Source organism: Bos grunniens, chromosome 5, assembly GCF_055505025.1.
Source record: "Bos grunniens cultivar Pamir isolate PY7600 chromosome 5, Bosgru_T2T1.0, whole genome shotgun sequence".
In the NCBI taxonomy this organism is placed as follows: Eukaryota; Metazoa; Chordata; class Mammalia; order Artiodactyla; family Bovidae; genus Bos; species Bos grunniens.
In genome coordinates this window covers 1969006-1996732 of record NC_141169.1, presented here as the reverse complement: position 1 = coordinate 1996732, position 27727 = coordinate 1969006, and the positions used below count along the sequence as shown (strand labels likewise).

The following is a 27727-nucleotide window of genomic DNA, read 5'->3' as shown; positions in this document are numbered from 1 at the left end:
ATAGAGTTAACAGACTACGATAAGGTTTGTGGCTTTAACCTAGTTCTGATCTCTAAAACTCTTTAATGGTGAACCACTAAAAGCCCTTCCAGTTTTATAATCCTACTCTATAAATCTTTAGTTGAAAATAAGAAAACAGCACATTTCCCAGGTCTAGTGTATATCAGACACTGTTCTCAGTACTTGAGGTTTATTAAGTATGAGATATTGTTAAAGTCCCCATTTTATAGATGATAAACTGAGTCATAAGAGGTTAAGTAACTACCGAGACACAAAGGTAGTAAATGACAAACGCAGGAAGCTGACTTCTGAGTGATGCCCTTAATCGGAAACCTAGAACCTTTAAAGTGACTTTAGTTGGTTCACCCAGAAGCAGTTCTGGGGCCTTTGAGGGAATATAGAGAAGGGGGCTCTCTCTTGCTGTTGTCACTGAACTAGTAGAATGTAAGCCTGAAACCACCTCACCATGGTGCTGTGAAAGCCCGCTGAGAGTGGGGCCAGAGGAAACGAGCTCAGATACATCCTGGTGCTCATGCGATCCACTGTCTGAAATCCTTGGATGTTTCAGGTATTTAAATTTTTTTATAAAAAAACTACTTCCACCTGCCCCATACCCTTTTTTTTTTTTTTTTTTAATTGGAGCTTCTGAGATTCAGTAGAGTTGTCTTCTGACAGCGCAATAGGTTAACCACGTTCAATTAAACATTTGTGGATCTATGCCTGAAGAAGATAAATTGCAACATTGATTAAGACACCAAAGACTGAAAATGGAGTAGGTCCTCAGAGCTACCTACTAGACAGACTTAAGTAGTAACTTTATGTTGAACTTGAGAGGTATGGGAGAAAGGACAGAAAGAGAGTTGCATATGTAGATATGTGGGGGGGATGGGGCAGGAGGTGGCTGAAAAAGAAGACAAACTTCAGAGACAACAAAAGCAGTAATGCCTCTCTAATTTGACTTCAAGGTCTGGTTACATAACCTTGGGAAAGTTCACTCCTCCAAGTCAACATTTCTTTTGTAATAGGAGATTAAAACTAGCATTTATTTATCTTGCTTGGGGTTCTGAGGCTAGTATGGTCACATAGTTTAAGGGCTTAGACCAGTGCCTGGAACACTAAATACTCAATAGCATTAGCCTCCTACAGCAGACATGAGATTATAGAAGCAGTTTGAGGAAAGAAGCCACAGAAACGTGGGCTAGGGCAGCATTTCAGTACAAGAGAAGGCTGTGGTTGCTGTGGGGGTGGGGGGTGGGGGGTGGGGAGGTTCTCATTACTTGATAAATGCCCAAGAGTAAATAAGACCTGCAGAACAAGAACAAGTTGGGACAAAGAGAGTGGAGTAATCAAGTGAGTTATGATATACATATATCAATCTAGTTTAAACCTATGTTTATTTTGCAAAATAAAATTCCAATGAAGGTTTGGAAACAAAATGGTGCTAATGGATGAGAATAGCATTTGCAAAGAGATGAAAACTATGGCTTTTTAAAAAGCTGGAAATTCCCTACTGTGGGGAATGTACTAAAGAGATTATGGTGATCTACGCCTTTCTCTTCAGTGTGGTTCTAGATCTACCACATCAGGAACATCTAGAAGCTTCTTAGATCCTCAGAATCTCAGGCCCAACTCCAGACCTACTGAACTGGAATCTGCATTTTAATCAGATCCTTGAATTATTTTATGCACATTAAAATTTGGGAAGCATTAGTCACCCTGCTTATTTAACTTCTATGCAGAGTACATCATGCGAAACGCTGGGCTAGAAGAAGCACAAGCTGGAATCAAGATTGCCAGGAGAAATACGAATAACCTCAGATATGCAGATGACACCACCCTTATGGCACAAAGTGAAGAGGAACTAAAAAGCCTCTTGATGAAAGTGAAAGAGGACAGTGAAAAAGTTGGCTTAAAGCTCAACATTCAGAAAACAAAGATCATGGCATCTGGACCCATCACTTCATGGGAAATACATGGGGAAACAGTGGAAACAGTGTCAGACTTTATTCTTCTGGGCTCCAAAATCACTGCAGATGGTGACTGCAGCCATGAAATTAAAAGATGCTTACTCCTTGGAAGGAAAGTTATGACCAACCTAGATAGCATATTCAAAAGCAGAGACATTACTTTGCCAACAAAGGTTCATCTTGTCAAGGCTGAGCGCCGAAGAATTGATGCTTTTGAACTGTGGTGTTGGAGAAGACTCTTGAGAGTCCCTTGGATTGCAAGGAGATCCAACCAGTCCATCCTAAAGGAGATCAGTCCTGGGTGTTCATTGAAAGGACTGATGCTGAAGCTGAAACTCCAATACTTTGGCCACCTCATGCGAAGAGTTGACTCATTGGAAAAGACCCTGATGCTGGGAGGGTTTGGGGGCAGGAGGAGAAGGGGATGACAGAGGATGAGATGGCTGGATGGCATCACCAACTTGATGGACATGAGTTTGAGTGAACTCTGGGAGTTGGTGATGGACAGGGAGGCCTGGCATGCTGTGATTCATGGGGTCGCAAAGAGTTGGACACAACTGAGCGACTGAATGAACTGAACTGAGTCTTCAGGCTAGAGAAAAGTGCATGGATCTCATTGTTTGAAATACAAAAGAGTGCAAGAATGTGGTCCCAATGTCTATTTAAACATTGGGAATACAGTGCTACATGCCACATAATTTTCTTCAGGCTCTGTCTCATGATGAGGTTTATGCCTACCAGGTTTTGGAAATGTAGCACTAACCATTGATCTATATCCTCGTCAATGTCCTTTACACTAAAACTGATGCTAAGGATTCTGGCTCTCCAAGTTTTAAATCTTCAGGTGGTTGTGAAATTTAAGTGCTAACTCCTTGTTTATTCACAGGAGAGTTGGGTTAGTTATGTATCGTTGTATAACACATTACCCCAAAACTAAAGCCACAAGCTATCCTATCACAGTGTCTGTGGGTCAGGAATCCAGGAGTGGGTTAACTATTTTCAAAATGTCTTATGGGATTGTATCAAGCTAATTTTAAAAAAATACTTATTTTCATTTTTTGGCTACTTAGGATCTTAGTTGAGGCATGTGAGATCTTTCACTGTGGCATGTGAACTTCTCTCTAGCTGTGGCACTTATGAGCTGCAGAGCATATGGGCTCTGTATTTTGTGGCACATGGGCTTAGTTGCCTTCATAGCACATGGGATCTTAGCTCCCAGAGTAGGGATGGAACCCAAGTCCCCTGCATTGGAAAGTGGATTCTTAACCACTGGACTACCAGGGAAGTCCCAGTATCAAGCTATTGACTGGGGCTGCAGTCAGTCATCTGAGGCTTAATATGGACTGAAGGATCTACCTTCAAGCTTGCTCACATAGTTGTTTGCAGGCCTCGGTTTCTTACCATCGACTGCATGAGTGGCTTCATGGAGTGGCAGCTGGTTTTACCAGAGTGAATGAGAGGGGGAAAGAGACAGAGAGGGGGCACTAAAGATGGAAGTTGCAGTCTTTTATAACCTAACAATGGAAATGACATACCATCACTTCTGCCATATGTTGGTCACACAGACCAACCTTGATACAATATGACACAAGGGTGTAAATATCAGCAGGTGGAGATCAGTGATAGAGCATCTTAGAGCCTGGCTACTCTGGTGTGTCTTGTAGAGCTGGGAGTGTCTTTGGTCTCTGTGGCAAGAAGGGAACTGAAACAGCCGATGACTTGCAGATCTCATGTGTGTGCGTGTGTAGTTGCCCAGGCCTGTCCAACTCTTTGTGACCCTGTGGACTGTGGCCCACCAGGATCTTCTGCCCATGGGATTCTCCAGGCAAGAAAAACTGGAGTGGGTTGCCATGCCGTCCTCCAGGAGATTTTCCTGACCCAGGTCTCTTATGTCTCCTGCATTGGCCGGTGGGTTCTTTACCACTAGCACCCCCTGGAAAGCCCATTCAGTTGAATTGCCCTTACATTCCAAAAATTGGATGCAGAACACTCTCAGCCATTCTTTAATTCATAATTGCATCAAAAGTAGGGAAGGTCTTTAGACAGATTCATCAAGAAAAACAGAGAGAAGAACCAAATCAACAAAAATGAAAAAAGGAGAGGTTACAACAGACAATGCAGAAATACGAAGGATTATAAGAGACTATTATGAACAACTATGTGGCAATAAAATGGATAACCTGGAAGAAATGGACAGATTCTTAGAAAAGTTCGATCTTCCAAGACTGAACCAGGAAGAAATAGAAATTATGAACAACCCAATTACAAGCACTGAAATTGAAGCTGTGATAAAAAATCTCCCAAAAAACCAAAGCCCGGGACCAGATGGCTTCACAGGAGAAGGCTATCAAACATTTAGAGAAGAGCTAATGCCTATCCTAAAACTCTTCCAAAAAATTGCAGAGGAAGGAACACTTCCAAACTCATTCTACGAGGCCACCATCACCCTGACACCAAAACCAGACAAAGACAACACAAGAAAAGAAAACCGCAGGCCAATATCACTAATGAACATAGATGCAAAAATTCTCAACAAAATTTTAGGAAACAGAACTCAGCAACACATCAAAAAGCTCATATAACATGATCAAGTTGCGTTTATTCCAGGGATGCAAGGATTCTTCAATATATGGAAATCAATCAATGTGATACACCATATTAACAAATTGAAAGATAAAAACCATATGATCATCTCAATAGATGCAGAAAAAGCCTTTGACAAAATTCATCACCCATTTATGATTAAAACTCTTGAAAAAATGGGCATAGAAGGAACCTACCTCAACATAGCAAAGGCCATATATGATAAACCTACAGCAAATATTATTCTCAATGGTGAAAAAATGAAAGCATTCCCCCTAAGATCAGGAATAAGACATCAGAAATAAGGGTGTCCACTTTGACTGCTATTATTCAACATAGTTTTAGAAGTCCTAGCTACAGCAATCAGAGAAGCAAAAGAAATAAAAGGAATCCAGATCAGAAAAGAAGTAAAGTTCTCACTGTTTGCAGATTATATGATACTGTACATAGAAAACCCTAATGATAGTATCAGAAAATTACTAGAGCTAATCAGTGAATTTAGCAAAGTTTCAGGATACAAAATCAATACACAAAAAATTGCTTGCATTTCTATATACCAACAATGAAAAATCAGAAATTAAGGAATCAATCACATTCACCATTGCAACAAAAATATCTAGGAATAAACTTAACCTTACCTAAGGAGACAAAAGAATTGTACACAGAAAATTATAAGACACTAATGAAAGAAATCAAAGATAAACAGATGGAGAGATATACCATGTTCCTGGATAGGAAGAATCAATATTGTGAAAATGACTACTACCAAATGCAATCTACAGATTCAATGTGATCCCTATCAAATTACCAATGGCGTTTTTCACAGAACTAGAACAAAACATTTCACAATTCACATGGAAACACAAAAGACCCTGAATAGCCAAAGCAGTCTTAAGAAGAATGGAGGGAGCTGGAGGAATTAACCTTCCTGACTTCAGGTTATACTACAAAGCTGCACTCATTAAGACAGTATGGTACTGGCACAAAAACAGAAATATAGACCAATGGAACAATATAGAAAGCCCACGGTAACCTTATTTTTGACAAAGGAGGCAAGAACATACAATGGGGCAAAGACAGCCTCTTCAATAAATGGTGCTTGGAAAACTGGACAGCTATATTTAAAAGAATGAAATTAGAACACTTCCTAACACCATACACAAAGATAAACTCAAAATGGATTAAAGACCTAAATGTAAGACCAGAAACTATAAAATTCTTAGAGGAAAACATAGGCAGAACACTCGATGACAGAAATCAAAGCAAGCTCCTCTGTGACCCACCTCCTAGAATAACAGAAATAAAAACAAAAGTAAAGAAGTGGGACCTGATTAAACTTAAAAGCTTTTGTACAGCAAATGAACTATAAGCAAGGTGAAAAGACAACCCTCAGAATGGGAGAAAATAATAGCAAATGAAACAACTGTCAAAGGATGAATTTTCAAAATATACAAGCACCTCATACAACTCAACACCAGAAAAACAAACAACCCAGTGAGAAACTGGGAAAAAGACCTAAACAGACATTTCTTCAAAGAAGACATACAGATGGCTAACAAACACATGAAAAGATGCTCAGCATCACTCATTATTAGAGAAATGCAAATCAAAACTACAATGAGATATCACCTCACACTGGTCAGAATGGCCATCATTAAAAAGTCTACAAATAATAAATGCTGAAGAGGGTGTGGAGAAAAGGGAAAACTCTTGCACTGTTGGTGGGAATGTAAATTGATACAGCCACTATGGAAGATGGTATAGAGATTCCTTAAAAAACTAGGAATGAAACCACCATATGACCCAGCAATCCCACTCCTAGGCATAAACCCTGAGGAAGCCAAAATTGAAAAAGACACATGTATCCCATTGTTCACTGTAGCACTATTTACAATAGCTAGAACATGAAAGCAACCTAGATGTCCCTGGACAGATGAATGGATAAAGAAGTTGTGGTACATATACACAATGGAGTATTACTCAGCCATAAAAAGGAACACATTTGAGTCAGTTCTGATGAGGTGGATGAACCTAGAACCTATTATATGGAGTGAAGTGAGTCAGAAAGAAAAATATTGTATTCTAACACATATATATGGGATCTAGACAAATGGTACCGAAGAACTTATTTACAGGGCAGGAATAGAGAAACAGACATAGAGAATAGACTTACGGCCATGGGGAGAGGGGAGGAGAGGGTGCGATGTATGGAAAGAGTAATATGGAAACTTACATTACCATATGTAAAATAGATAGCCAATGGGAATTTGCTGTATGGCTCAGGAAACTCAAACAGGGGCTCTGCATCAACCTAGAGGGGTGGGATGGGGTGGGAGACGGGAGGGAGGTTCCAAAGGGAGGGGATATATGTATACCTACAGCTGATTCATGTTGAGGTTTGACAGAAAACAGCAAAATTCTGTAAAGCAATTATCCTTCAATAGAAAAATAAAAAATTGAAAAAGTAGGGAAGGGTGTTTTACTTGAAAATAGTCAACTGACTCCTTTAAACAGGCCATGCTTGCCAGTCTGCTAACCTTCCTACATCAAAGGTTGGCCACAATGAATGATGAATACAGCCAAATGTTGGGGAAACTTTTGCAACTCCTCTTATAAACAGACCTTCAGATAGTGAAAAGAGCTTCTGTCACTTTGGTACCACTTCCCTTTGAAATGAGACGTCATCCTTCTGCTTCACGGGACCCCATGTGCTTCAGCTCTGTGCATTTTTATGCAACCTCTCGCTCTGAACCAGGCATATGATGAGCCCAACCCATTTTACATCCCATTCTCTATATAAACTATTAAAATTGAAAAAAAAAAAAGCGTATAGAAGTGTTACTGTTGTCCATCTACATGGAATTTTGACTGGGACAAATACCTCCAGTTCATACATAAAAAATATGAAGGGACTTCCCTTGTGGTCCAGTGGTTAAGAGTTGGAAATTTCACTACAGGGGGCATGGGTCCATCCAGGGATCTAAGATCCTACATGCCATGCAGTGTGGCTGAAAAAAAAAATTTTTTTAATTTCTTCCTCATTACAAACGTATTCAGAGGAAAACCTCTGAATATTCCAGAGATTGTAGCTGGCAAAATCAACTACACAATCTTTTTCTAATTACTGAAACAAAGCAGCATATCAAAAAGCAATTTTTCCATTTGAAAATAAAGTTATGTTAATCGGAAACAATGATATTTAGTCTACTTTTGATCAAAGACTCCTCTATATCCCAGAGGGCCGAATCTGCTGTTGTTAAGACAAAAAACTTGGGTAGAAAGTATAAGTGTTTTTTTTTTTTTTTCTTTTACTTCTTGTAGACCAGTTTTTTGTCATTGTTTCCAATAAACCTGTTGGTGGTCAGCAAGTTTTGAACAAAATGTCAAGTAAGATGTTTTTTTCTACTTTGGAATGAAGATTTAAAATTTGAGGAGCTAGTCAGATAAGTATCAGTTATACATGAACTGCAAATCCTTCCAACAAAAATAAAACCTTTCCTGTAACTTGTATACCTCCATGCCCCTTTACTATTAATTTTTACATTTAATTGGAAAATGAAATTTGTTGGCAGTACGTTGTGGGTATTTTATTAGCCCTATTTTATAGATGAGCACTCTGAAGAAGTAAGGAAATCTGCTCAAGGCCAGATGACTAGTAAGTGTTAGGGCTGGGATTTGAACACAGACCACCCGGTTTCAGAATCTCAGTGCTCAATCACTGTATTATATTCGTCTTCAAAGTAACCACTCAGTGCATGTTTATTGAATGATTGAATTAATCTAAATGTGTGCTACACAAATTCTTTGTAGATAAATGTAAACAAACGATGGAGATGTTCAGAGAGTTTAATAGATATTTCTCCTTGTCAATATGTTAGCCAACATTTTCACTCATTTTTCTTTAATTTGAAATAAATTTTCTCCTCCACAACTCCCCTTTTCTTTACACTCAGGATAGCTACTTTATCTATTGTTTCCTGGTGTCTTTTGCTCTAGGAGTGACAGCTCAATTCCCCCTTATGACCTAGGTCCCATGGACAGCAAAGTGCAGTCATTCTAAGTTTGAGCCTGCATTAGAGTTACCTGCAGGGCCAGTTAAAACACATTTCTGGCTACACCCCAGTTTCTGATTCAGTAGATCAGAAAGGAGGTCTGACTCAGTTGGTAAAGCAGCCACCTGCAATGTAGGAACACCAGAGACGCGGGTTTGATCCCTGGGATGGGAAGATCCCCTGGAGAAGGAAATGGTAACCTACTCCAGTATACTTATCTGAAAATTCCCATGGACAGAAGAGCCTGGCAGGCTACAGTCCAAAGGGTCACAAAGAGTCAGACATGACTGAGTGACTGAGCACACACACAAGTTCCTGGGGACCACACTCTGAAAATTACAAAGAAATGTCCCTGAGACCCAGCTTCACTATTCATCAGGCAAGTGGTCAAACCTTTGTTTAATCACACCTTGTGCTACAGCTTCCTCATCTACAAAACAGATGATAACAGGATTGACCTCATAAACTTGTCTCCTAATTAAATCAAGTATTGTACAGAAAAGCACCTAACACTGCCAGGCATGATCAAGCCTCCAATAAAGGTTATTATTATGAGCTGGCTTTTCCAGACATGGAACCACTTAATGTATCTAACAGCAAAGTAATAGCTATTAGCAATACAAACATATTCATCAGTCTTCATACTTTCTTCTCAGCAGTGAGAGCTCCATTACTGTTGCTATTCTGGCTTCTCTGCCCACTCACTCACTTCTCCCATGGGAGTAAGAGTGATAGAGACTATTGATGAGTTTCAGAGAGACATCTGGTCTGCCTGAGTAACCCCTCTTCATCTCTCTTTTAAAATTTGGACCTAGGCTGTCCACAGAAACTAACAGTTCTACTACTCCACAGGGTAACTGTAGAAAGCCTGGCCTTCATGTGAAAAGCCTGTGGTCATCCAATGTAGCCCTTGTCTGGGAAAGAAAATATAGCTAACTTTGGAAAACTCATTTGCCGAGATATTTAAACTACATTCTTCCCTATTGAGTTTGTTATTAGAGAATGTGACAGATTGATCCGTATCTACCTTATTTTTTTCTTGTCACTTCTTTACAACTCAGGCTGAGAGAAAGGATGCTATTTATTGGAACATTTGAAATCCAATATGAGGTAGAGCCTTCAGCTATGTAGTATTTTGACTTTGGCAGATTACTAAGGTGACAGAGGTTTGTATCCACAGATGAGTGTATGTTTTTACTCACTCTGCACTGGTCTTAACTGGGGCATTTGAAAGCTGAGAAAAGACTGGGTCTTTGGAGAATATGGCATCAGAGATCCTTTTGGAGATCAAATCTCTTTCCCCAAGTGAATCCAGAAAGATACATCTAGGAGCTGTTGATGCTTTAGGGGAGTAACTTTGTGAAGGCGGGACTAAAACTGCCCAAATACACAGCTGAGAGCCACCTCTAAAGGGACAGCAACCCTTTCAAGTGACCACAGCCCTACTGGTTAAGCCTAGCAGACTAAGTTAAAAGAATACAGCACAGTGAGGTTGCTGCTGCTGCTGCTAAGTTGCTTCAGTCATGTCCAACTCTGTGTGACCCCATAGATGGCAGCCCACTAGGTTCTGCCGTCCTTGGGATTCTCCAGGTAAGAACACTGGAGTGGGTTGCCATTTCCTTCTCCAATGCATGAAAGTGAAAAGTGAAAGTGAAGTCGCTCAGTTGTCTCCAACTCTTAGCGACCCCATGGATTGCAGCCTACCAGGCTCCTCCATCCATGGGATTTTCCAGGCAAGAGTATTGGAGTGGGGTGCCATTGCCTATTCCACACAGTGAGGTTGAGGGGTGTTATATTCCCTTCCTGATTCATTCTTCCATGTGGAAGGAGCTCTTGAGAGTAACAGTCCTGGCAGTGTTGCACTCTATCACTGACTTGTCCTGTAGGGAGGATAAGGTGACATAGTTTATTAGAATGTAGGAGAAGAACTCAGCCTTTTTCTTCCCTCTGTTAGTGCCCTTAAGACACTTACATCTAGTTCTGTTCTTTTGTGCTGTGTTTCACAAAAACATACTCCTATGCGTGTGGTGGTCCATGGTGGTTCAATGTTCTCTGTGACTCAGTGGATGAGGTTGCTTAATTCTCTGGTTAAATATTAGGAATCTTACTTGCCTGCAGATGAACGTTCTGTTGTCTTTTATCAGCTTTTCAGTAATAAGGGGGATGTTTGACTTCCAGCTGCCTTACTGTTCATCCTGGTTTTTCAACAAATTCAGAATGAAGGGTAGGAAAGGAGATTCTATTTATTGGGCTTTCCCAAACAATAGTTAAACACTTATTGAGCACTTATGAAGTATTAAGCACTTTGCACATTAAAACTCAATTACACACTAATAATTTCTCAAGGTAAGTTATGAGATGGATGCCATTAGTTTATTCATTTTATAGATAAGCAAATGTCTGTTTAGAGGAACTCAGTGACATGCCTGTGCTGCATTAAAAATACACCCACCCAGAATTAAGTAATATGCCAACCCAGCTGATAAATGCTGGTGCTGGCACTCAAGCATAGAACAGTGTGACCTAGAACCCGGCCATTCTCTTTGTCCAAATGCCCTATTTGAGAACAAAAAGGGAGTTAAAAATGTAGTCTCAGATTGTAGGTAAAGCAATTATATTGTGTGTGTGTGTGTGTGTGTGTATATATATATCTCACTCAGCAGTGAAAACCTGAAAGCTTTTCTCTAAGATTAGGAACAAAGACATCTGCATTCACCATTGAAACATGGCAGTAGAAGCCCTAGCCTGAGCAATTAGACAACAGAAAGAAAGAGAAGACATCCAGACTGGAAGGGAAGAAGTCATTATTTGTGGAGGACATGGTTTCATACATAGAAAATTCTAAAGACTTCACCAAAAAAATCAACCAACCAAACAAAAAAACCTGTTAGAACTAATAACTGATTTCAGTAAAGTTTCAGAGCACAAAATCAATATACAAAATCTGTTGCATTTCTCTATACTTTACAATGAACTATCACAAAGAAAAACTAATAACAAGCTTGCTTACAGTGACATCAAAAATAATAAAATACCTAGAAATAAATTTAACCAGGGAGATGAAAGACCTGTATACAGAAAACTATGAGACACTGATGAAAGAAATTGAGAACACACAAATAATGGAAAGATATTCCATGCTTACAAATTGGGAAACTTAATATTGTTAAAATGTACATATTACCATACCATATCAGAGTTTCAATAGCATTTTTCACTAAAGTAGAACATAATCCTAAAATTTATAGAAAACCACAAAAGACCCCAAAATAACCAAAGCAATCTTGAGAAAGAAGAACAAAGCAGGAAGCATCACACTCCCTGGTTTCAAACTGTATTCAGTGGCTACTGTAATCAAAACAGTGTGATACTAGCATAGAAATAGGCATAGACAAAATGAACAGAGAGCCCAGAAATAAAACCATGCATATATAGACAGCTAATTTATGATAAAGGAGCCAAGACTAAACAGTGGGGCAAGAGCCATCTCTTCAGTAAGTGGTGTTGGGACATCCACTTGCAAATGTTTGGCAGAAACCAACACAATACTGTAAAGCAATTATCCTTCAATTAAAAATAAATTTTGAAAAAAGAAACTAGACTATCTTACACTATTATACAAAAATTAACTCAAAGTGGATGACACACTTGAATATACAACCTGAAAGCATAAAATTGCTAGAGGAGAGCACAGGTGCTGAACTCCTTGACATCAATCTTGACGATGAGCTTTCGGGCCTGACTCCAAAAGCAAAGGCGATCAAAGCAAAAGTAAACAGTCGGGATGATAGCTAAGACGCTTCTGGACAGCAAAGGAAATTACCAACAAAATGAAAAGGCAACCTACCGAATGGGAGAAAATATTTGCAAATTACATATCTGCTAAGGTGTTAATATGCAAAATATACTACTAATAGCAAAACAACAACAACCACCACCACCACAACAAACAAACCCCAAGAAATCTGATTTTTAGAAATGGGCAGAGGATCTGAATAGACAGTTACAAAGAAGGCATACAGATGGTCAACAGGCACATAAAAAGATGCTCAACATCACCAATCATCTGGGAGATACAAATTAAAACCACAATAAGAAATGACCTCACAACTTAAAAAAAATTATTTATTTATTTGGCTGTGCCAGTTCTTAGTTGTGGCACGTGGGAGCTTTCGTTGTGGAATGTAAGATGGAGTTCTCTGACCAGGGAGCAGACTGGGCCCCGCTTTGGGAGCTCAGAGTCTAAGCCACTGGATCACCAAGGAAGTCCCTCCCCTCATATCTTTACAATAAGCAAGAAATAAGTGTTGGTGAGGATGTGGACAAAAGGGAACCCTTAGGTGCTGATAATGTATCTACATAGTTAAACTGTAAAATAAGATTTCCAAACTCTGAAGAGCAAGAATGGGGCTTGTATCATCACAAGGAGCCCCCTTTGTTTATCTGGGACTTACTCTCTCTTGTTGGTCAGTGGGCCCCTGAGCTAAATGTGATGAAACAACAACAACAAAAAGAATTGTATTTTTTCAGATGTTAGAGATTTTCTGGTTCTAAGTAAACAAGGTGTAACTAATTTTATTACCTTTTACTACCTGGCCTTTTCTCCTTTGGCCAAAACAATAAGATGTTTCCTATTTCATGTAAGAATGATTTTCTCCAGTAACAGCTGTGAGAAAAAATTATGTGCAATAACAGCCACCTAATATATTTTATATTAAAATGTCATTCAAAACAGTTTGTAAGAAGTGATACAAGAATAGAGGAACTGAATAAGCTTTATTGACATAAGTGGTTGAACACTAAAGCAAAAGTAACTTTTAAGATTTTAGCTTAATTTTTTTTTAATTGCACTGCACTGCATGTGGTCCCAGACCAGCTATTGAACCCTTATCCCCTGCAGTGGGAAGCGTACAGTCTTAAATGCTGGGTCCCCAGTGAAGTCCCAAGATCTTAGTTAAAATGTGCCTTTCCGAAGAGATTTCCCTTGAGTTCTGCATCTAGAGTAACTTGCCACTCTAGTCATGCTATTTAGCTTCATTCCTTTCATTCATATTCCATCATATATTTCCTTGTCTATATTTGCTTATTTTCTATCTCTCCTCCGCTGAAATACAAACTCTAGACCATGTTTTATTACCTCTGTGCCTAAAACACTGCACATAGTAAGCACACGATACTTGTTGACTGAATGAATCCGTTTTGAAAACATAAAAATGTTAACCATTTACTCTAGGTTAGCCCATCAATTTGTGTTCATTTGTTTTTATTGTTATTCAGTCTGTCAACAGTTTATTATATCTTTTCTCCTCACCGTAGTGTTAGTTGATCAGTCATGTCCAAAGTGGTTGACTTTTGCAGCCCCATGGACTGTAGCCTGTCAGACTCCTCTGTCCGTGGAATTCTCCAGGCAAGAATACTGGAGTGAGTTGCCATTCCCTTCTCCAGGGGATCTTACTGACCAAGGGTCCAAACCCGCATCTCCTGTATTGTACGCAGCTTATTTACCATCTGAACCACCAGGGAAGTAGACTTATTTATTTGTGGATGTGATTCCAGTCATTCTGATTTACTGGATTATAGTGGAAAGCATTTTTCAGACACTTAACAGAGCAGTGTTTGGTGTGAGGTGTATTATAACTAGGTTATAATAGAGCTCATGGATTTTTGAAGAACTAAATCAGAGTAGGGTTTTTTCCCCCTTTTAAAAAACCACACCACTGACTTGTGTTTTCTGAAAGAGAAAGGGGTCGACTGCCAGGATGCTTCTAACCCTGGGCCCTCAAAAACAAGTATGTTGAGAAGATAGACTGTGATTCATTGCTCTAGACTTTTGTATCTGCTGCCTGGACTAGGAGGAGTGAGATTATGTTATGGCCCTTGTGTCAGTTGGGCTTCCCTGGTGGCTCAGATGGTAAAGAATTTGCATGCAGTACAGGAGACCCTGGTTCCATCCTGGGGTTGGGAAGATCCCCTGGAGAAAGGAATGGCAACCCACCGCCGTCTTCTTGCCTGGAGAATTGCATGGACAGAGGAGCCCGGCAGGCTAAAGTCCATAGAGTTGCAAAGAGTTGAACATGACTGAGCAACTAACACTACTACACCTCTTGTCTCAGTGGAAGAGAAATTAAGTGTAGACTGCAAGGTTAGGTTGAAGCATCCGTCACCCATGTCTGACAGATGGGTGGGAAACTCAGTGCCAGGTACACTGGAGGGGCTCAGTTGATACGGGCTCATTTTCTTTTTTTAAACACTTTCACACATAATTTATTGATATGGACTCATCTTGGCAATACTGCTGAAGCTCCAGCTACTACCTGATGGGTTCATTTTGCAACTTGTACAAGCAGAGCAGGACTCATTGCAGCTGGGAGTGGCTGGTACTAGGTGCTTAGAAAAATAATTTCACTCCTTATATTTTGGGGGATGGGAACAAAAGGGGAAGACTGTATTTCTTTGTGCCCTGAGAATCACATGTGTTCTTTTGGCCTTGACATGGTCATAAAATATGTTTCCTTTAAAGGAAGAATTTATAGAAAAGCCATGTTCATGTTGAATGATTTTAGGATTGATTTGTTTTTTATACATTTCTTTCTAATTGTGTTTTTGTTTTTACATTGCAAAACAAGTAGATTCTGGCTATAAAGCCCAAACTATCACTGGGGACAATGAAATTCACCAAGTCATTTGTTGTGACAAAAGAGTTTATCAGTCATAGTTAAAGCTATCCAGGAGTTTGTAAAGATATTTTGACTTGTTCTTGTGAAAGATTTACTTCTTAAACAAGTCCAAAATACTTAAGATACTCAGATAGCAAATGTACTCTTATACATCAAAAGTCAAAAACATTTAGGAGATCATGTATTTAGGATAGGAGTCCATGTATGGACTCACTAAAACACTTGAAAATATTTTGTCTTATAGTCACACATTTTATTACAAATTTATTTTGTACCCAATAGAAAAGCAAGTTTGAAATCTATTTACAAGAACTATATACATTTACATATATTACATACAGTTAATGAATTTAAAGAAAAATGGGCAGAGAAACACAATATATATGAAAGAATATGCCACTGTACATGGTTTATTATCATGGCCCTTAGTGTTACTGAATCTTTATTGTAGTAATAAATACAATTCTATATTTACACATCTTATAAAACATCTCATAAATGTATTTTTTTCAATTCCAAGTTAAAACATCTGATCAAAATAAACATGCTTATATAAAAATAAATCTACCTAATAGTCTTTTGGTTTGGATTTATTGAAGCTAATGTAGTATAACAGAAGTTACAAATTAATCCTTTGACCTTTAGTATTTAATAATTTTGCCTCTTATAATACCTAACACATATTAAACATGGAATAAGCAGAGACGTCATGTTCTTGACATCAAGTGGGTTGACCCAAAGACAACATAGCTAAAACCAAGCCAAATAAACAGGAGAATATGTTACCACGTTTCTGGTGAGCCAAAACTGGTTTCAGACACTTGCCAAAGCTACTAGAGATACATGTGAGAAGCTATGTCAGTGGATTTAATTTATGTTGTGTCTGCATTTGATTATTACCTTATGATACACATCAGTGTGAATCAAGTGATAAAACCTCCTGTGAAAAATGTGTACTCAACCAAGGTAAAAAAATCCCAGGTTGCTTTCCATCTTTTCTAAATATATCCATTGCCAGCAATGGACTTTTCTTCTCATCTCGGGGCACCAAGGAGTTAAAATGAATTAGAGAAATCAGACCTTGTCTGTACCTGATTGCTTTCATGGTAATTTAAGAATTTAAGTTCATTTTCCTTTCAAAATATTTGTAAGCAATTTTATTCCACTGAGGGTAGAATCATCTAGTGCTGATTCATAAAATCTAGCATCTCTAAAAATGACGTGAACATGAATGAATGAGTAGTACCTTATGTTATCCATTCATGGAGGGATTGGTGACCTGGAAGGATCTTTTCTGGGAAAAGTGAAGCAGTACTAAAACATCTCCACACGGGCATTAAGATGAAATCCTATTGGTCACAACCATTACTTAGTAATGTAGGCTATTTAAAATTCTTTTTCTCCTGATATCTCCAGGCATATTTTAAGGGATTTTCTGGTTTAAAACCTCTTTTGTAAGCAAGTGAGTCGAAAAAGAATTCAATTGAAATCATGGAGAATTTTTTGGATATTTCAATCTGCTTTTTAAATATATACGTATTTTAGGCTTACCAGAAGAGTAGGACTATCTACCATAGCTGAACAAATTATATAAGCAGCATTTATACTGATTTTTCACTCTCTAGTATCAACAATTATCAGCTTTTTGACACAGAGATTTAAAAAAAAAATTGAATTTCAACTCAGTTCTTTTTGGTTCCGCTCTGATGTACTCAACCTCATATTTTTGGGTTTTCAATTTTTGACAACTTTTTCTCTAATATTAATTAGAGACACGGGACAAATGCCACAGATGAAAGATGACAGCTTTCAGTCATCGGATAAGCTGGTGGTGACCCGGAACTGGAAGGCAGGTCGTAGGCTATGCTGGCACTGGTGAAGGTCACCAAGGCTTGGGTTGAGTCACAGGACTGTTTCTCCACATCGTCAGAGTTAATAGACATCAGGCTTGTGTGTTTCGATCTTGTCCAGAAGTGGGTTTGCTTTCCCAGGCTCCCCAGATCCTCCTTAAAATGTGGATTGAAGAGGATGTAGAGAAGGGGATTGAGGCAGGCAGGAAGGGGGACGATCACCAGGAGGATAAACTTAATGACTTCTGGGCTGATGAAGGTGAGGTTCAGTAAAGAGGAGAAGGACAAGAAAGCCACGGGACAGTGCAGGATGCAGTTGGTGAAGAGCAGCAGGGCCACGTGTTTCACCATGGAGCAGTCCCACATGCTCTCCAGGTCTCCCTTTTCCAAGTGACAGTAGAGCCTAGTGTAGGCGACGGTCATCACGAGGAAGCAAAGCGAATTCAGCAAGACGAGGGCCACCATGTAGCCGGTAGCACGCGGCTCCCCGAAGGGCAGCGGCAGGCAGAGCGGGGAGGCGCTGTACTCGCTGCCTCCCAGCAGGGGCACGGCGGCCACGGTCCCCGCCAGCAGCGCGCAGAGCGCGAGGGTCGCTCTCAGGCTGGGAAAGGGAGTTTGCGTTTCGAATTTTGCTGAGCATTTCACCGACCACCCACGCTCCAGGGCTGCCAGGGTGAGCAGGAAAACTGAAGATTCCGAAGCAAAAATGGACAAAAAGCCGACGACCTGGCAGCCGACCGCCTGCTCCCACCAGGCACCGTGTTGCGCAAAGCTGCCGAAAGTGAAGGCGTCCACTCCAGCCAGCACTGCACTGGACACCCCCATGAGCATGTTGACCGCGGCTATTAACCCGATTAACAGTTTTATGGAGGATATGTACACGGCGGCTCTGAACACTGTGGAGGTCACCAAGGCGTTACATGTCAGTGCCAAAACCGCTATGGTCCACACTCCAATTCGGATCAGCCAGCTACCGAACAGGTATTCACAAAGTTTGAAAGGGCCTAGAAGTCCAAAGAAGAGACAGATGGGTGTCAAATGAGGGTTCACGACTTTTGCCACACTCCCCTTTTGGTTTCTCTTATCGGGACACCAAGAGATACAAGCCAGTAACAGCCCTGGGAACACACTGTTCTCTTTTTCCACTTTATTAAGTGGGAAAAAAAAGTGAAAGTGTTAGTGGCTGAGTTGAGTCTGACCCCATGGACTGTAGCCGACCAGGCTCCTCTGTCGGGGGAATCCTTCAGGCAAGAATACTGGAGTGGGTAGCCATTCCCTTCCAGGGGATCTTCCTGACCCAGGGATCGAACCAGGGTCTCCTTAATTGCAGGCAGATTCTTTGCCTTCTGAGCCACCAGGGAATCCCCTTCATTAAACCATTATTTAATGTAAAGATGAGTATACCAGATGCCCAGGTTTTCAACCTATACCCAGAAAAATCGAGCCAGAGAGTTTTTACATTACTGGATTCTGGCTCCCCAAATATAGCAGTGTGGGGGCCAGGTAACAAACCAGATCTCCTGGACTTTTTATTATTAATATATTTTTCCAGAATGTTTCAAAAAGGTTCTGTAAACAGGGAAGCAGAATCCTAGGGAAACACTTTGTGATTTTAGAAGAGGAAGTGTGAGTTGTATGCATTTCATGAGAATGTCATCTTAGGTTTAGACTGACATTTGCTGTTTAGGAGCAAAGAACCATCAAACTGTTGAAAGTAAAATATCAACCCTCCTCTGCTGTCTTCCTCCTCCCCCCAACTGGATTATCCTATTTCAGAGAAAGGGACTAACAATGAAGTAATTAACATACATAGAAATTTTTACTCATCTCTAAAACTATTATTTGCTTTAACCAAATAGGTTCTCTTTAGAGAGAACCTAAGAAATAACTGTCAAAAATCAGTGATTACATGAAGCAAGACTGTTGCATACCAGTTCAGGCTAAAGAGCTAATATTATTTTAAAAATTACATATACCTCTAACTACATGATTGGTTCTTCAATTTCCATTAATCTGAATCAAAAGTCTCCTATAAAAATCCTGTTTATGACTGGAGACCAACTCCAGGAAATAAACATTTGTATTTTAAATGTCTGCATGAGGTGGGATATTGATGAGCTGCTAAGATGGCACAGATTTTGCCTGGAGGTGTAGCTGAATGTCACTGACGGCTTCAGAGTTAAGGGTGGGTACCGCTCCTGAGGCTGTTGGGACACCTTTCTCACCTGGGGAAGGTGAGCACCGCACCGGATGAAGGGCTCTCAGGTCTTCCTCAAAGTCAAGTAGGAAATCTTCAAGATCACGCTCATCTGCAGGAATGAGAAATTCTGGAATGATTAGTTCTGTCTGTCTTTAGAGGGACCAACTCCCAGGGAGGAGAGGCCTGGGTTGCCCTGGAGACATAAAATGTCACAGAGGAAACTGAAGGGCAAACATCCCACTTCTCCCTGGGCTTTCTCTCAAGTCTATGATGTAGTTGCTTTGGGATGTTCCACTCAAGCTACTCTTTGACAACTATCCTGGCAGAACTGGGGATGAGGGAGGGTAACCAACCCTGGGTTCCTTGTCATAATGTTGGAGCTCTCTCATTCTGTTCTTGTTCCCTGCAGCTCACTACGGCCCCAAATCGCTCTGACCTAAATTAGAGAGAGAGCGTGGGTCTGCATTCAGTGGAAGAACCACTTTATCTAATGTTCTAACACTCAGATGACTACAGTGCAGATGTTCTGAACTGTGTTCTCTGAATACAAGAGGGAGAATTAGTAAGTTTCCATCTTTCTGGGGTATTCTGCTAAACAGAGGACAAATCACGTAACTGCTCGGTGCTTGGGTTAGCTACCTGTGAAACAGGAGTTTTTTTAATCTAACATGCTTTCCCCGAGACACTGATTTAATTGGTCTGGTGTGGGGTTTGGGCATCAGTGTTTTTAAAAAACTTTTGTGTGATTCCAATAGACAGCCCAGGATTGGGAATCACAGTCTCTGAAAATAAACTCCATGAAGAACCTCCTCTCTCTTGTTCATTGTGTGCCTCTAGGACCTAGAACAGTGCCTGGCACATTTTAGACATTCTAATTGCTTTTTTTTTTTTTTTTTTTTGAGGGGGAGAAGGGGTTGTTGAATAAATATACTAGAAATTAGGGTGAACGAGGCAGGAAAAGCAAAAATGAAAGCAAGAACGAGAGCAAGACACACGCTATAGCGTGAAACAAAAAAGCCAAGGGCTGGAATACCTGCTCCTTAATCGGATACATGTGCAGGAAGCCAAGTCAACGAAATGTGCAGACAGAACAAAGCATACTTGCTTGGGAATCAACAAATCATTAACACCCAGAGGAAGAAAAGCCAGTCTGTTCAGACTCTGTGCAAACTTGCAAGGTTGGCAAGAAAAGGAAAGCACCCGCTTGTTACCACAGGTGTGGTTTGAGGTGCATTGTTGTCTAGTTAAGTCAGGTCTTACTTCAAGGAAAGCCAAGTGCTTTACAGACATTATCTCATTTCACTTTCCTGACAGATAGCCTTGTGGAGGGTAGGAGGTGAGAATGTTTTAGGATTAATTGGGTAAGAAGTTGGATTCCTAAGCTCTTCTGCTGAGATATGGAGGCACCTAAAATGTCTATATCCTCCGCTCTACTCGGGTTTAAGAATAAAAATATTTATCTTCTGGAGTAAAAAGCTCAGAAGCATGTTTGAAAAAGGTATCCACAGGGATGAGACCCTCTTAAAAGTTTATGAAAGTACTCATAATCAGTGTTAATATTTACCCCAGAGGATACTGTATGCTAAAAGGGATCTAACGATAAGCATGAAGAATTCACTTACAGAAAATATGACATTTCAGACTGAGTCCTAAAGGAGTTTTCTCTTTCTCTGAGACTCTTTAAAAAGTAGGATTGATTCTCAGCTTGCTGGGGTGATTATATGGAGGCTTGTCTGGAGTTCAGATGATATGTTTGAGGACTTTTTCAGGCGCCTTTCTGACACAGATTTGTCAGTGACACAGCTGATCTTACCTTGAACTTGAAATACGCCAGCATCTTTTTTATGTAGGTCTTCTGCAGTGCTGTTGTCGCCTTTACTCCACGGATTAGAAATTTTATAGATGTTCTCACACACTCCAAATGCACAGCACTGATATGCATAGGGCATCTCTATAACCCTTGGAATGAACAAAACCAAACAAAAACACACACTGAAAGAAACAGATTGCTAAATATAGTGCTCTTCTTTCACTTAATACTTCTGCCTGTGGGTTTTAGCCTTAATAAATAGTCTAAATTATTAACTATGTGCATAAAGATGTTGGTTCCAGTGCTATTCATAATAACAATGGAGTTAGAAATTATTGTCATGAAATGTTGATAGTTACTGAGGTTCAATGGATATATTATTTTCTCTACTTTTGTGCTTGAAAATTTCCATAATAAAAACATGAAAAAAAAAAAAAAAAGGATCACTGAGGAAATTGTAGCACTGTTAAGTAGTATTTATAGTATCATATAGTGTTAAGTGACAAAAATGTGATATAAATTTATATACATACTGTGGTCTAACAATTAAAAATACATTGGAAACCAAATCTGGAAGGAAATAGCAAAATGTTTTTAGAGGTATTTATAGACATTTTTCCTTTCTTTTATTTATAAACTCTGTTTTGGGATTTTAAAATTATATGAAAAGTACTATGGTTTAATATATACAGAGAATATACATGTATATTCTGTCTCTATATTATATATATTCCCTTGGTGGCTCAGTGGTAAACAATATAAAATTTTTCAAGGGACTTCTTTATTGATAATAAGTGTGACAGGTTTTAAAGAGCATTACTTCTTCAAACAAATATTAATTTAATAGATTTTATGAGAACATATACATAAGCAAAATGAATTTTAAAATGTCAACAGGAGTACAATTATGTTATAATGTTATTTAATTACATGTTCTAGTTTCTATCTCATGGATCAATGGTTTTCAAACTCTTTCTATGAACTCTATGTTCCAGCAGGCATCTTAGAGAAACAAAGGAAATGTGGTCAGGAAGACACATTCTCCTACTCCAGGGTTTGTCCTAACAATGCCCCAGGGGTGGGGGACATGAAGGCATGAAATGCAATTCAAAAGAGTCCCATAAATTTTGAAAACCACTATAACACGTCTATTATTTCACATGACCACAAATGTATCTTATTAGCTTTAATGACAAACTCACTTGAGTTCTGGAAAATTTTCAGATGATATCAAGCTCTGTAAAGCATGATTTCCTGTTAATTTTAAGTGAGTTAAACCATGTAACCCAGTTACAGGAATAGACGACAGGCGGTTGGACGAGAGGTCCCTGCAAAACATCAAACAACAATTGGCTTTTAGTCTGTGTTAGCATATAACGATTACATTAAAAAAGCAACCTCAAGATTATTAAACTGCTCCATAAAACCTCTAAGCAGGGTCCTTACTCTTAATGGTAAAAGGAACCATTTTGGTTTTAGCTCCTGACAACTTTTCTATCTGCAATCAGAATTGCAGAAAGAAAAATGTTTTAATCATATCCAAATTGTAATTTCTACATTCAGCTTGATTTTGGCAGATGCGACGTGCTGCGTGCTAAGTCCTGACCGACACTTTTGTGATGCTATGGACTGTAGCCTGCCAGGCTCCCCTGTCCATGGGATTCTCCAGGCAAGGATACTAGAGTGGTTGCCATGCCTCAATTTTGCCGGGGGGCGGGGTGGGGTGCGGTGGGGGGGACATCTAAAATCTAGTGGGAGGCGCTACATCTAATTTGAAAACATCGTTTGCGTTTTATTTTCTTCCTCCTCTCTTTAACTTCTGTCTGACCCAATTCCTTCTTTCTCTCTGAGACGGGAGTGGAGAAGAGGAAGAAGCAAGGGCTGGGAAGGGAGGATAAAAATGGACAGGAAGATTTTCTGTTAGTATGGCAAACTGTGAAATGAAAGCCCTTTAGAAATGAACTGATGTCTTATTCCATTCCACCTGATAGCTTGCAAAAATGGAAAATTTCACCTCAATAACCAGAACCAGCTGTCACCCAGATCTTCAGTTATAAGGATCCACATGGCCTTGGAGGGGCAGGGAGCAGGATTGCTCCTTTCTAGTTTGATCCAACTCTAGTGTGGAGGACACTGAGGACTCAGCATTCTGTGCCCAGGCTTTTCCAGCAAAACCAACATTCATTTTTGATTAATCAGATACTGCCCAATTATCAAAAAACATGCCATAAACAAGTCATGAAATACTCACAGCTTTCTTAGAGATGGCAAGGTGGAAAATGCATTAGGGTCAATAATTGCAATTTTGTTCCAAGCTAAATTCCTATTTAAAAAAAAAAAAAAAAGGCAAGTGAGAAGATTATATAAAAGAAGACCTTGTGAAGTTTTACCATATATATTCATTCTTCTAACAAAATTTAACTTCCATTCAGGACATGGACAATTAACTTTATCAAATCATCCTTCAGATGCATGTATGGATAGTATAAAATGATTAAAGAGAGAATTTGAAAGCAACCTTGTTTATTAAATCAATCCAGGAAAATCACTCAGATGGATATTTTAGTTTTTATTCTTTTCTTGATAAAAAGTTGACTTTAACATGGTTGTAAAATTTTATTAAGGCATTTCTAAGATGAGTGGGGGTTGGGGAGTTGGGAGAGACAGGAACTTCTGAAGCTCTTCTGATGGGCAAGTAAATTTTAAGTTATAAAATGTTCCCAGATACATAATGAAACCCAAAAAGAATTTGTGTATATTGTCCAGCATGTCAGACCTTAAGAGAAACACAGAGATACTTTCAAAAACATTCTCAGTAAAGAGAATGGACATTTAAATTCTTAACTGGGAAATGAAGAAAAAAGGGGCTAATATATGTTAGAAGTATAATTCTTTGATAACAAAGCCTATAATTTATTGAGAAATTCACTGGCCCCTCTCCTCCACACCTATGTGTAACAACATGTAGGTAATTTACAAGAATAAGAACTTCCACATTTTTAAAAAAGAGCAAGGAACTTAAAATTTGTATTTTTAAAATTCATGACTCAAAAGGGGAGCTAAAGCGTAGGCATTTGAGGAAACTGAAAATGACCACTGTCAACTTTTCTCTAATGCAAGGTAATTTATTCATGGTGTCGGGCCCCTAAATTACCTAGGATAAATAGTATTCACAGAACATTTACATTCTTGTTTGAAAGTCCCCCCTAAGCTGGGGGAAACTGGAAAGCTTTTTTTTTTTAATTGGAGGATAATTGGTTTACAATATTGCATTAGCTTCTGCCATACATCAACATGAATCAGCCACAGGTAAGCATGTGTTCCCTTCCTCTTGAACCCTCCTCCCACCTCCCACCCTACCCCACACCTCTAGGGTGTCACAGAGCTCTGCTTTACACTCCCTACATCATACAGTAAATTCCCACTGGCTACCTATTTTACATATGCTAATGTATATGTTTCAATGTTACTCTTTCAAATTGTCCCCCATCTCCTTCCCTCTCTGTGTCCATATGTCTGTTCTCTATGTCTGCATCTCCATTGCTGCCTTGCAGACAGGTACATCAGACCTGTCTTCTTAAATTCCATATATGTGAATCAATATACAATATTTGCTTTTCTTTCTGACTTACTTCATTCTGTATAATAGGCTCTAGGTTCATCCACCTCATTCAGTTCAGTCCAGTCATTCAGTTGTGTCTGACTCTTTGCAACCCCATGGACTGCAGCACACCAGGCCTCCCTGTCCATCACCAACTCTCGGAGCTTGCTCAAACTGATGCCCATCAAGTCGGTGATGCCATCCAACCATCTCATCTTCTGTTGTCCCCTTCTCCTCCCGGTTCAACCTTTCCCAGCATCAGGATCTTTTCCAGTGAGTCGGTTCTTCACATCAGGTGGCCAAAGTACCAGAGCTTCAGCTTCAGCATCAGTCCTTCCAATGAATATTCAGGACTGATTTCCTTTAGGATGGAAAGCTTGGGTCTCCTTGCAGTCCAAGGGACTCTCAAGAGTCTTCTCCAACACCACAGTTCAAAAGCATCAATTCCTCAGTGCTCAGCTTTCTTTATAATCCAATTCTCACATCCATACATGACTACTGGAAAAACCATAGCCTTGACTAGATGGACCTTTGTTGGCAAAGTAATGTCTCTGGTTTTTAATATGCTGTCTAGGTTGGTCATAGCTTTTCTTCCAAGGAGCAAACATCTTTTAATCTCATGGCTGCAGTCACCATCTGCAGTGATTTTGGAACCCCCCAAAATAAAGTCTCTCACTGTTTTCCATTGTTTCCCCATCTATTTGGCATGAAGTGATGGGACCGGATGCCATGATCTTAGTTTTTGAACGTTGAGTTTTAAGCCAACTTTTTCACTCTCCTCTTTCACTTTCATCAAGAGGCTTTTTAGTTCTTCCTCGCTTTCTACCATAAGGGTGGTGTCATCTGCATATCTGAGGTTATTGATATTTCTCCCGGCAATCTTGCTTCCAGCTTGTGCTTCTTCCAGCCAAGCGTTTCTCATGATGTACTCTGCATAGAAGTTAAATAAGCAGGGTGACAATATACAGCCTTGATGTACTCCTTTTCCTATTTGGAACCAGTCTGTTGTTCCATGTCCAGTTCTAACTGTTGCTTCTTGATCTGCATACAGATTTCTCAGGAGGCATGTCAGGTGGTATTCCCATCTCTTGAAGAATTTTCCACAGTTTGCTGTGATTCACAGTCAATGAAGCAGAAGTAGATGTTTTTTTCTGGAACTCTCTTGCTTTTTTGATGATCCAACAGATGTTGGCAATTTGATCTCTGGTTCCTCTGCCTTTTCTAAATCCAGCTTGAACATCCGAAAGTTCATGGTTTACACACTGAAATCGGGCTTGGAGAATTTTGAGCATTACTTTGCTAGTATGTGAGATGAGTGCAATTGTGCGGTAGTTTGAGCATCCTTTGGCATTGCCTTTCTTTGGGATTGGAATGAAAACTGCCCTTTTCCAGTCCTGTGGCCACTGCTGAGTTTTCCAAACGTGCTGGCATATTGAGTGCAGCACTTATATACTCAGAGGACAGTAATTCCATTCCTAGTCATGAACCTGTGCACCCAACGGGTTGCACAGGTTGCACAGGAGGCTTCCTGTTGGGAATCCTCCCAACAGGCCCAGGGGAGCCAGTTCTCCTCTCTTGCCCTGATCTCTCAGGTCGCACCTTCAAGGCTCCCTGAGGTTCTCTGTTGGATTCCCAGTGGAAGTCCCTGGAGGACAGCAGTCGGGGTCTCCTTGTGGTCTGCTCCTCGATTTTGGAATCTTGGCACAGCTGTGCACTTTCTCAACCATGGCACCCCCTGTCTGTGCCTCAGGGCTTCCTGGGTTTTGGAAACACATTTCATTCCTCCCTGTCTCTTCAGCCCCCGTCTCCATCATGCTGCTGGTTTCTACACGCGCGTCCCTTGCTTGCCAATACCTGTGTAGGTGTCCCTCCATTTGGGCCATCAGGGTGTTTGATTCTGTGAGAACTGCCTCTGATTCCTGTGAGAAGTCTCACTTACATAACCCTAACAGCATATGTGCTTGTTGTAGTAATGACGACAGCAACAGCAACACTGCTGCATATTTACTATGTGCCAGGTATGGTCACCAGCTTCTTTACACATAAAATCTCATAACCCTCAACACAACTTGATAAAGTAAGTATTATCATTAGCCCCATTTTATTGGTGAGAACTAAAACACAGAGTATTAAGTGACTTGCTCCAAGTCACAGAGTACTCAGCAGCTGAGATTCAAATCTAAGTAAACTGGCTCCAGAGTCCCCAGTATTTGGCACAGAACTTGTTTGGAATCCTTAAACTATTGGGTTGGCCAAAATGTTTGTTCAGGTTTTTCTATCAGTTCAGTTCAGTCGCTCAGTCATGTCCGACTCTTTGTGACCCCATGAATTGCAGCACGCCAGGCCTCCCTGTCCATCACCAGCTACCGGAATTTACTCAAACTCATGTGCATCGAGTCGATGATGTCATCCAGCCATCTCATCCTCTGTCGTCCCCTTTTCCTCCTGCTCCTAATCCCTCCCAGCATCAGGGTCTTTTCCAATGAGTCAACTCTTTGCATGAGGTGGCCAAAGTATTGGGGTTTCAGCTTTAGCATCAGTCCTTCCAATGAACATCCAGGACTGATCTCCTTTAGAATGGACTCCTTTAGGTTGGATCTCCTTGCAGTCCAAGGGACTCTCAAAAGTCTTCTCCAACACCATAGTTCAAAAGCATCAATTCTTTAGCACTCAGCTTTCTTCACAGTCCAACTCTCACATCCATACATGACCACTGCAAAAACCATAGCCTTGACTAGACAGACCTTTGTTGGCAAAGTAATGTCTCTGCTTTTGAATATGCTATCTAGGTTGGTCACAACTTTCCTTCCAAGGAGTAAGCATCTTTTAATTTCATGGCTGCAATCACTATCTGCAGTGATTTTGGAGCCCCCCAAAATAAAGTCTGACACTGTTTCCACTGTTTCCCCATCTATTTGCCACGAAGTGATGGGACCAGATGCCATGATCTTAGTTTTCTGAATAAATAATGAGAGAAACCACTGCAC

At 40.0% G+C, this 27727-nt stretch overlaps 1 protein-coding gene across 1 annotated transcript in view; it reads right to left on the bottom strand.

Annotated features, from left to right (window-relative positions):
- Window positions 1-15510: 15510 nt before the first annotated feature.
- Window positions 15511-27727, bottom strand: part of LGR5 (leucine rich repeat containing G protein-coupled receptor 5) — a 129808-nt gene continuing 117591 nt past the window's right edge. The window contains exons 14-18 of the mRNA XM_086403700.1: window positions 23391-23462; window positions 22342-22467; window positions 21143-21288; window positions 19355-19438; window positions 15511-18133 (exon numbers count right to left, since the gene is read on the bottom strand). Coding sequence (XP_086259826.1) covers window positions 17046-18133; window positions 19355-19438; window positions 21143-21288; window positions 22342-22467; window positions 23391-23462 — 1516 coding nt within the window. The 3' untranslated portion in view covers window positions 15511-17045. The remainder of the gene's footprint in view (window positions 18134-19354; window positions 19439-21142; window positions 21289-22341; window positions 22468-23390; window positions 23463-27727) is intronic.